The sequence below is a fragment of the Molothrus ater genome, chromosome 4, assembly GCF_012460135.2.
Source record: "Molothrus ater isolate BHLD 08-10-18 breed brown headed cowbird chromosome 4, BPBGC_Mater_1.1, whole genome shotgun sequence".
In the NCBI taxonomy this organism is placed as follows: domain Eukaryota; kingdom Metazoa; phylum Chordata; class Aves; order Passeriformes; family Icteridae; genus Molothrus; species Molothrus ater.
Window position 1 is genome coordinate 31,828,701 of NC_050481.2, and position 11,259 is coordinate 31,839,959.

An 11,259-nucleotide genomic window follows, 5' to 3' on the forward strand; every position below is an offset into this window, starting at 1 on the left:
GCTTTCAGTCATATGTGTCAGAAAAGAGAAGAGCACATTTATTTGTATGTATCATTTAAGCTCTGCCTAAAAAGCACACCAAAAGCAGTTTTATATAGCATTTTGTCCAGAATAATTTTGTCAAAGATGTGCATTTTCATGTCCTAAAAGACAGCATGTCCAAATTCTACCGTTTTCTAGATCTTGTTAGTCCATACAAGATGAGCTATGCTAGCTACATCATGAGAAATTAATAATTTCATGAAAACACTTAACATGATATCAGGATTTAACTTTAAAAGTAGATTGACTTTATTTTTAGAACAAGTTGTAAGGAATGTGGCCAAAGTTATTTTTGTTGCATTTACAGGAACCTTTCTTACAACCCCATCAAGAAAATACAAATAGACCAGTTTGATTTTCTAATTAAACTCAAATCCCTGTAAGTATCAAGTTTTTATATTTTAGCTATATTTTCTTTGTGATTTTGCACATCTTACTCAGTAGGACATGATCCAGAATATGTTTTGTAAGAAATTGCCCCTGCAAAGTTTAGGGGGAGTTTTGCAGGTGCATTAATACAGTAGCTCTAACTTGAATTCTGCCAGCAGAGCTCCTCCTAAAAATGTGAGATAGTGCAGCAACAATCTTGCAAATCTGAAATTATCCTGCAGTAGATTTAAGTACCTCTTCACTGGTCACTTCAGCTCTGAAGTATTGGTTCTTGTCAGACATCACTTCAAAATCATAGAATAGTTTGTTTTGGAAGTGACCATTAAATGTCATCTAGTTCAACTCCCCTGCAATGAGCAGGGACATCTTCAATTAGGCCAGGTTGCTCAGAGCTCTGTCCAGCCTGACCAGGAATGTTCCCAGGCATGGGGCATCTACCACCTTTCTAGACCACCTACTCCAGGTTTCACCACCTATTCATAAAGAATTTTTTCCTAATATCTAGTCTAAATCTACCTTTTTTCATTTAAAACCGCTACCCCGTGTCCTATTGCAACAGGCCCTACTAGCAATGGTTGTGGAGATTAAAAACCAGATGTTTCTTGGACATCTTGGACATCTGCACAGCAGTGCAGTAGGAGTTTATGGTTTGACCTGATGTGATTATGTGTGAGCTGTAGCCAGCAGTACACATACCTTTGTTGATCAAACCAGCTTCCTCACAGTGACTGCAATCCCCTGGCCAAATTCAACTAAATTTGGTACAAGGCTAATGAACTGAAAATACTAAATCTATATAAGTGTTATGAAAATAAGCATCTGAGCACAGAAAATAATAACCAATTACCTCCTTAACAGTCAAGCTACAGCATGATTTTATCATTTTATCTATTATTTAACACTAAAGAAATCGTACAACTCAGTGGTGATGGCCTTCCACCTGTTGTAGTCAAAAAAACTGTTAAATCTTGAGATAGAAACAGGCAACTGTATTTTGGCTGCTCGTAGAACACCAGTTCCCTCTTCATCTGTTTGAAATAGTAGAAATAGTTGGGGAAAGCACTCTCTAGGATTCATTGTAGCACTTAAATAAAAGTAGCACAATTCCATGTTGGGGCTTTCTCACATCTGCCAGCAAAACTGCCCACCAATCCACATCAACTAACCAGTTCTCCATTTTTGCCTAAATGAATTCAGAACTCACAGGAATATTACATTCAAATCTTTAACAATAAATCCAAATAAGGGCTCCCCACAAGGAGAACCAAAGACCCCTGAACAGGTGCACATCTAACCAGAGAATAGGAGGGACTGGAAGGATACAGAACCTGAGTTCTAAAAGAACATCTTACAGAGTTAAATTTTATTGATCTAGCACTGCAGGGGAGAAAATATTACCGCTTTCATATATATAGGTGTAAAATTTAAAATAAGGAATCCCATCTATGTGTCACAAAAAAGCCAGCATTTTTCCTTACATGCTGTGTTCTGTGTCCCAGCTTCCTGCTGGTTTTGACATAAAGAAGAGACTGAGTTCTTGGGTTGGTTTGTTTGTCCAATAAAGCACTCCCTGGGATAAAAGAGGGAAGAGATGTGTAAAAATATTACTACTAGACCAAGTTATTATTTCCCCAGATATGATGAAAGAACATCATTAGAGTAGTATTTTGAAAGGGCAACATATTAATAAGACATTCATCAATTCTCATGACTGAGTGCAGCACTAAGAGTTTTCTTCATGAATCTGGAAGAACAGTGAGTTTATTAAAATTATTTGCAATTCCTTTTTGTTCCACTCCAGATTGTACAAAGACTTTTTGGTCAGGTTTTGAAGGGTTGACAGATTAGATGCAATAAAGTTATTCTCTAGTTTCCTATAATCATAAAATCTCAACTAAATGCTCATAAAATCTGGGGGTTTGCCACTGATTTTCTATGGCCTTTTACTGAGAATGTATTTTTACAGCAGCTTGGAGGGCATTGAAATTGCAAACATCCAGAGGAGAATGTTCAGTCCCTTGAGAAACCTTTCCCACATGTAAGTAGATTATTTTAGAAAGTTTGCTTTCTTTGGCCTGAATTTTACAATTACAGAATACTGGATAATTGAAAACAAAGGTGTATGAAAAGCAGTACATGAGCAGTTGTCAAATTTTGATCATTTTTGATTCACTTTCCTTCTTTCAAAATATGTTTTCTGAGCAGTTACTAGATAGTTTTGATTATTCTGACAACCAATCTAGAATTATCTCTCATCTGTTTCTCACAACCAGATATTTTAAGAAATTCCAGTACTGTGGGTATGCTCCTCACGTGCGCAGCTGCAAACCCAACACTGATGGGATTTCCTCCCTCGAGAACCTTTTAGCCAGCATCATACAGAGAGTGTTTGTCTGGGTTGTATCTGCCATTACCTGCTTTGGGAACATTTTTGTTATCTGCATGAGGCCTTACATCAGATCAGAGAACAAGCTGCATGCCATCTCCATCATGTCTCTCTGCTGTGAGTACTCCATATCTACAATATCATTTTAGTCTGCTTGTAGCATGTATGATATTTGTTATTATAGTATACTGATGTATTTCCAGTATAGGATTAACTCTGCTTTCGTGACCCTGCAAATGAAAACACAAAATGCTGTGGTTTATATACCAAGAGGTCTCATTAAATGCTGCCTTTGGCAGCTGGGACATTCCAAAGGTTTCATGTTTGATTTTCATGTCGTGGGAATTCTGCCAAATTCCCACTTTTTTCAGCAAGAAGAAATAAAATTCCAATATTTCAAATGCCCAAAAACCTGTATTTTACTCTGCATTTCTCAGTAAGCAGTGATTTCTGCATGTAATTATTGTGTTCAAATATTCTATTCTTTGCACAAACAAAAGTTGTTTATGCAAATATATAAAATTAATTTGTCCTAGCTCCCCAATATTAGGAATTGGGGTGATTTTTTTTTTTATTTCAGTCCTGCAAGCACGACAAGTTTATGGATGAACTACTTGGCAATACAATCACTACAATCCTGAGTCTCTCAACACAGGAGAGTCTATAAGGATTGCACAAATGCAATTAGATGCATTTTGAGAGGTAGTTGTCAACATTGTCTAGAATTATCACAACATTTCTAAATACAGCCTGTCAATGATTTTGAAACTTTGTTTTTCCCATAGAAAATCTGAATAGTATGCAAAATTTTTAGCAAAATACCCATGAAGCCTTCAGTTCTGTGTTGACAGGTCATCTTCCCTTACTAGTCTTAGAAGACTATGCACATGAACTTTGAAGTAGCAAAAGGTGGAAAAAATAAACTTTGAATTCAGCAGAGACGGCCTACTCATAGAAAATTATCTTAAGCCAAATGTTAATATAGAAATAAATAAAGAAATAAGACCTAATTAAAAAGGGTTGCAAGAAAATTTCTGTAAATAAAGCTGTATATTTTTCTATCTGCAAAACAATTTTACAACTTAAAAAATGGAAACAAGTATGAAACATGAACTGTCAGATGAAATGAAAAGGAAAACAAAAAAAGGAAAAAGTAATATAATTACTTAATTACTAAGTAATTACTATAATTAAGTAATTATAATTACTTAATTGTAATTCATAGTATGTAATTGTAATTCATAGTACTATTCCAGATGTAATATTGATTTGATAGCTATGTAATATTGATTTTATATCTAATATCTATTTTATATCTATATCTATGTAGTAGCTTACTTGTAAGTAGATACTTATATATTTATTTATGTGTGTATGTGTGTGTCTGTTTTCCAAGATACATGTACAGAGAGAATGGGAAATTCAGATGTGTAAATAATGATGTTAAGCACTGTGCCCACAGGTGCTGACTGTCTGATGGGGATATATTTATTTGTGATTGGAGCTTTTGATCTTAAATATCGTGGAGAATACAACAAGCACGCTCAGTTGTGGATGGACAGTATCCACTGTCAATTGGTTGGATCGCTGGCTATTCTGTCTACAGAGGTGTCAGTCTTACTGTTGACTTATCTGACTTTGGAAAAATACATCTGCATAGTTTATCCTTTTAGGTGTTTGAAGCCCAGAAAATGCAGGACAATTTCCATTTTGGTTCTTATCTGGATAATCGGGTTTGCTGTTGCTTTTATCCCACTGAGCAATAAGGAATTTTTCAGGAACTACTATGGCACCAATGGCGTCTGTTTTCCTCTTCACTCAGAACAATCAGAAAGTTCAGGAAGTCAGATTTATTCTGTTGTGATTTTCTTAGGTAAGTTGCTTTTCTTCTTTATGTATTACTAGAGATGCAAAGGAGCCAAGTTTTCCAACAATTAAGATAGCTGTGATGTTCACACCTCCTCGGATTTAGATGCTTCAGCAAGCATTTAAAGACTATTTCCAATATAAATACTTCACTGTGTTAGATGTGTGCCTACTTATCTTAAAATGCATGAAGGGATGAGAAAGTAGAAAGAAATTATTGATCATTATGTTCTTGAATTAATAGACTATGTTAGGGAAGTAAAGCAATGGTAAGGCTAGAGAAGAGCTATTTAGTTTTAATCAGATGGCAATCTTTTGCCAATTATCAGTGAATAAAATTAATACCTGAGTAGAGACAAAAATTCAGTCTTCAGGATGAGGACAGACTCAGATTTTCTGGCCACTTAATTCCATGGGACTAGCAGTTTAGATGAAATATTCTTCTTTATTATCCAGAATGCAAATAGGTGATGTAGAATTGCAATTATTCTTTTAAGGTATAATTAATTTTAACTTTTAAACAGGTGTAAACTTGGCAGCTTTTATCATCATTGTGTTTTCCTATGGGAGTATGTTCTACAGTGTTCACCAGACAGCTATTATGGCTACTGAAATTCGGAATCATATTAAAAAAGAGATGATCCTTGCTAAACGTTTTTTCTTCATTGTATTTACTGATGCACTATGTTGGATACCTATTTTTATTTTGAAACTCCTTTCTTTACTTCGAGTAGAAATACCAGGTATGTCCTTTCTTTTATGAGGCTGTTTCAACAGTGCCTGCATGAAATGTTCCTTCTACTTCAGAAGAAAAATAATTTAATGAAATGAACTATGTTGCTGAAATCAACTTAATGTTCTATGTCTATATATATGTACACACAATATCATGAACTATATAGTTTTGCTATTTGATTAAACTCTATTACTATAATAATGAAAGATTAGTCACCTTTGAGTTACAGAAAAACCTCCAAAATTCAAATCATTAAAGTGTGTCTGCATATAATATCTATAAATGTATAAAATATATTTTAAAATCAAGGCTGAGTTGCATTGGCTTTTCTCATCTTAGGACTTTTGCTGGTTCTGTTGCCTAAATGTCTCAGGACAATATAGTATTTTCTATCTTGATTTAATAACCTAACTTATTCTGAAATGACTTTATTTTACAAGCTGGTATTTATAGTTCAAATCATTAAGTCACATAAAGATGTTTATCTTCTTCATGCTGTGAATATACTCCCATGTCAAAATAGTGTAACTTAAAAGACTAAAATTGCACCTTAATTTTTTCCTTCTCTTTGCAATACCAGTAGATGCCAGAAAAAAGCCTCTTCGTGTGGGGCTTGTTAACCCTGTTAGAAAGGACATGTGAGCATGAACAGAACAATCAGCAACAGCGGATTCAGACTCAGTATACAGATGTATGTCACAATATTACATTGGCAAGAAAATGCTTCAGCTCAGATGATTTTGCCTTATGTGCTGACCAGGAGGGTTGGGATTTGAAATTTTCAAAGTTTGGACTTGCATCTCAACTGTCCGGAAGTAACGCTGATTATGTTAAATATTTAGTTATTTAAAATATTTTTAAATTGTTCTTCAAGAAGCTATCAAACCACCTATGATATTTGAAAGAAAATATCTTGAAAAGTAGAAACAGGTGTATTATAAGTCAAGAAACCTTGAAGAAATCTTGCTGAATCACAGGGTGATCTTGGGTTCAGCAAATTAATGTCCTGCGATAGATGAACCAGATTAAAGAGTAATTACTCAATTCATGAAACTAAAGACATGACAGCTAGCTGTCCAAATTGACACAAATTGTAAACCTCCTTTGACAGCATTTGCTTTGTGTTGGTGATACATTGTGATAGTTTTAGAACAAAGCACCTGCTTGTTTCCAAAACTGTAGCCTATGTGATGGGTGCCAACAGGGATGTCTTTATATTGCAACAAAGTTGTAAAAGTGGAGAGGGGCGTGGAGGGGTGTCCTGTAAGGAGAAAGTCAATTAAGGTTTTTATGCCTCCTGGAACAGTTCTGTAACAATTTTATAAGTCAAACAACACAAGGGAGGGCATCCACTGGCATCTTTCAGCACTTTAATTCTGTCCCTTCTCCACCTGCCCCACAGGTAACTTATCTCCCAAACAGTAAAGGACGAGAAAGGGATGTTGTAAAGATGCACAGACTGACATGGGCATACAGTGAACACAGAAACTCTTACCCCAGGAAAAGGCAATTAGGAGGATGTATACAATGCTCTTTTTCAAGGGGAGGAATAAAGAAGTCCTGGTGCAGAAGAGAAAACTAGGCTCTGAAGGGATACAGGGAATGGAAGATAGTTTTGCAGGACAGAACATCAGGGGCATGATTAGCGCTGCATGTCATCAGTCCTGGGAAGAGGATGGGGAACAGAGATCACAAGAAGAGATAAGGAGGAAAGCAGAGACAGAAGGTTTTGGGCAAGAAAAAGGTGCTTAGCCAGAACAAGAAGTCTGTCAGGGCAAATAGGGAGCTGTGGCATAGAAAAGAGGGATAACTGGAACTACTGGGAGAATAATAAATGTCAGCTTTTGCAGGGAGTACTGAAAACAGAGGGAGATAAGAAGCAGTGCAAGTGTAACAGAAAGAAGAAAAAGAAAAGCACCTGTTGTGCCAGGAGCTAAGCCTAACATATAAATATATATAAATATATTTATATATTTATATAAATATAACTAAATATACACTGGGGTGCATATTACAGCTGCCTCTCTTTTTCCCTCCCTAAGGTACCATAACTTCTTGGGTGGTGATTTTTATACTGCCAATAAATAGTGCTTTGAATCCTCTTCTCTACACTTTGACTACACGACCTTTCAAAGAAATGATTCACCAGGTTTGGTACAACTACAGACAGAGAAGATCCAAAAGAGGTAAAGGCAGCCAGAAACCGTATGGTCCATCATTCATTTGGGTAGAGATGTGGCCAATGCATGAAAGCACGCCAAAGGTTATGAAGCCTGTGCTTTGTACCGACTCTTCTGATGCTTCAGTGACTACACAGTCAACAAGACTGAATTCCTACACGTAATGACGGCTTGAGTCCTCACGGTGACATCAGCACTGTTAGCGTCACATCCGTGGGCTTGCTGCTTTACAGCCACAGGAAAATGAGGCAGGTGTGACATCAGGGCTCACCTGAACCACTGCGGGAAGAAGAGGGAGCCATGTGTCTGTTTGCAGGTAGAACTGGCATTTTACCATCTCACAGCAGCACCTGACATTTTGACAATTCATCCTAGATCAGAATGAGAAATCAGATGTTTGGGGATTTTTTCTTCCAGAAGCCAAGAGTGTGGAAAAAACATGAATTGTCATTTGAAACATCTCACCCTGAAAGCAGATTGTTTGAAAATCATCTATTTATGGGGAAGTGTGTGTGTGTGTGTGTGTGTCTGTGTTTTCTTTTTTCTTTTTTTCTTCTTGTAAGTTCCCATTTCAACAGGTGATTTTTTTAAGAGTTAAAGGTTTTCTCATTAAGAAATGTATTTTCTTCTCAAAGTTTCTGACTGGCTCTATTTAGGCTGCATCATCTCTTAAAAGCTTTAAGGAGCAATAGCTGTAAGAAAAACATTCAAATTTCATAATTAGGTCAGTTAGCTATAATTGTCAAAGCCAAATAAGTGAAAATTATATTTGTTTTATAAATTTACAGACTTTTTCACTCATGTAAAGGCAATAGTGAAGTGGTAATGATAGTTCTAATGCAGTTGCCAGGTTGGACAAGGCCTTGGTCAGCCTGGTCTACTGGAAGGTGTCCCTGCCCATGGTAGGGAGAGGCTGGGACTAGATGATCTTTAAGATTCTAATTCAGGCAGAATTAGAACTGTGGTGAAGAAAAAAATAAAAATAAGGGGTTTGGTTTGTTTGGTTGTTGTTTTTTTTTTTTTTCCCAAGTGAGTGTCCCCCAGCTTTAACTGGTGGCAGTTTCTCCCTTCTTACTCTGGAAAGACTGGACTGAGTATCCCAGCACCTTGCTGCTGCTCTTTCCCTCACTTTTCTTAACAGGCTACCAAAAGTAGCTCACCACAGCTTGCAGACTTCAACAAATACCAGTCTTTAGATGTCTCTCTATGTACAAGGGAGATGGTCAAATAGAAAATTATCAGTCTTAATAGGTGTCATGACATCTACACTTTAATCACTTTGTACATGATTGGATGCATTATAGTTAAAGTAATTTAAAGACCACAGCCATTCAGCTCTTTTTGAAGCATTATTTTACTTCCCAGAATTACAAGGGTAAAATAAAAAATATCCCATCTGAATCAATCCCCTAGAGGCAGTTCCTTCACACATTCTTAATGAAGAGAATGTTTTCTATTATGAATTATTACAACTTCCCTTCTTCTTTCAGTACCGTATTCAGTCTGATGGCCTAGAAGCCCAAAAAGGTAAAAACAGCTTCTTTTTTGTATTGATTTGAAACTATTTAAAATTAAGTTAAAAGATACTTCCAATGTTTGCACTTAACTTCTTAGCAGTATAAGAAGTAAAATTTTGAAAAAGTGTGGCTCACACTTCAACTGTTTACAGAACTTTGGATTATCTTTTGATTTGAAACTGAAGATTGTTAAGCACCTTGTTCCCACTACTGTATGTTCTACTGAAATAAAATATTATCTGCTAAACAAAACTTCTTTTCCAAGCTGTTCAGCAACATTTCGGCTTGTTGGGGTTAAAAACACCTGAGCAAAATCCTGCCACATGGATTGTCTTTAACTAGGACAATTAGAACTCAATTCAATAGAAGTTCCTTACTCATGGGCCAAGCCCCTCTCAAGGGCTGCAACCGCCTTTGGTGAAATGTGCAAGGATCCCTGACCTTGCCACTATCCGTTTTCCACTACACATGATTATGGTTATATTCACTGTCACCTTTGTTTCTATCAGTATCACAATAACAGTCAATACTTGATAGTTTTTGCGACTTCTTTATTGTTTGGATAAGCAAGCTACAATGGGTCTTTCTCAAAGTCCTATAAGTAAAAATAAGGCCTGCTAATAAGTCATGGCAGTCACATTCTCCTACAGCCTGCCCTTGCACCTCAGCATTACTTTTTTCCACAGTGCCTGGTTAAGGTACAGGAGTGTGAGGACAGCTATTTATTACAGATCAGCCATCCTTCAGACCAAAAGATTCTATTAACAGTAAGCTCTAGACTATCAAACTAGTCACTGCTTAAGGCAAAGATAAAAAACCAAATACTGAAAAAGCTCTGAGGTGCTTCCCCAGGAATGGGAGAATACATGTCACAGATTCTATTCCAACTAATAGAAGCTTTTATTTACAGTTCAAAATAATCCATCCTATCAGTAAACAATGCTGCTAAATGTCTACCCTACAGAGATATAGAGTTCATCATAAGGCACTTTATTACAACAAAAGGTTGGGTAAAATTGTTTGCAGTAATAAAACATCTTGCAAAAAATAATCAGCAGCTTTATAGACATACATTGCAATACTGCTAAAAATAGTAAGGTTTGGGGTATAGGGTTTTTCTACAGCTTATAAATAAGCCACAACTTGTCTCATTATCCCATACTTCACATGAAAAAAAAGAGGGTGTAACAAAAAACTGAAGTTAGTTGAAGTTTCTCTGGGGTTGGCAGGGTTTCTGCTGGTGACAGCTCTTAAAAAGGAGGGCTGACAATTTTTTATCATAGGACACCGCTTCCCCACCAATAAGGAGTTCTGAACGTAGCACACATACTAACTTTGTATCTACCACATTAGCACGAAAGAGAGAGAAAAAAAAAAAAGAGAGTATGAGATCGCTTGAGCTTCAACGAAGAATCTAAAAGTCAAAACTGATTCCCTAAACAAAGTTTTTTTATTCGGTAGGCTAACATAAAACATCCATACGAGAGCCCCCAAGTATTTGTGTAAGAACTCTGGGGGAAAACAAAGCTCCACGTGAGGTCCCTGAAGGCGGCGGTCGAAGAGAGCCCCGCCGCAGCGCGGGCCGGGCGGGCGGCTCGGCGGGCAGGGCCGGCCTCAGCCGCTGGGCTTCAGCGACTCGTAGCCCTCCCTCAGCAGGTCCCGCCACGTCCTGAGGAACCGGGCGTTCTCCGAGCACTTGGTGGCCAGCTCCTCCACCTGGGCCGACACGGCCGACGTCGCCTCCAGGATCTTCGCCAGCGAGAAGGCGGCCTGGAGGGACGGCAGAGAGGTTGGGGGTCACCGGCGCCCGGCAGCGTCCCCGAGGGGGCCCCGGAGCCCGCCCGAGGGCAGCGCGCCGCACTCACGTCGCCGATCTGCATCTCCACCTCCTCCAGCAGCTCCCGCGTGTCGCCACCGGGCAGCTCCGGCGACCCCGACCCCTCGCTCCCGCCGCGGACCCTCCGGGGCTGGGCGCCGGGCGATCCCTCGGGCACCGCGGCGGGCGGCAGCGGCCCTGCCTCGGCCATGTCCCGCTCGGCTCTCCCGCGCCGGGAGCTCCTCCCACCGAGCACCGCCCACGGCCCGCCCAGGTCCGCTCCCGCCGAGCGCCGCCCGGGCCGCGGATGGGCGGGCGGCCCTGGG

At 38.6% G+C, this 11,259-nt stretch overlaps 2 protein-coding genes across 2 annotated transcripts in view; one reads left to right on the forward strand and one right to left on the reverse strand.

Annotated features, from left to right (window-relative positions):
- RXFP1 (relaxin family peptide receptor 1) overlaps positions 1-9,369 on the forward strand; it is a 47,105-nt gene extending 37,736 nt beyond the window's left edge. Inside the window, exons 13-18 of the mRNA XM_036383125.1 lie at positions 350-421; positions 2,399-2,470; positions 2,706-2,935; positions 4,281-4,691; positions 5,209-5,427; positions 7,463-9,369. Of these exons, the coding sequence (XP_036239018.1) occupies positions 350-421; positions 2,399-2,470; positions 2,706-2,935; positions 4,281-4,691; positions 5,209-5,427; positions 7,463-7,764 (1,306 nt within the window). The 3' untranslated portion in view covers positions 7,765-9,369. The remainder of the gene's footprint in view (positions 1-349; positions 422-2,398; positions 2,471-2,705; positions 2,936-4,280; positions 4,692-5,208; positions 5,428-7,462) is intronic.
- On the reverse strand, positions 8,855-11,169 carry C4H4orf46 (chromosome 4 C4orf46 homolog). The gene is made up of 2 exons (XM_036383126.2): positions 10,983-11,169; positions 8,855-10,887 (listed from the first exon to the last, which is right to left on the reverse strand). Exons 1-2 carry the CDS (start codon positions 11,142-11,144, stop codon positions 10,732-10,734), a joined length of 318 nt encoding a protein of 105 aa, XP_036239019.1. The 5' UTR covers positions 11,145-11,169; the 3' UTR covers positions 8,855-10,731.
- Between the last annotated feature and the right edge of the window lie 90 nt (positions 11,170-11,259).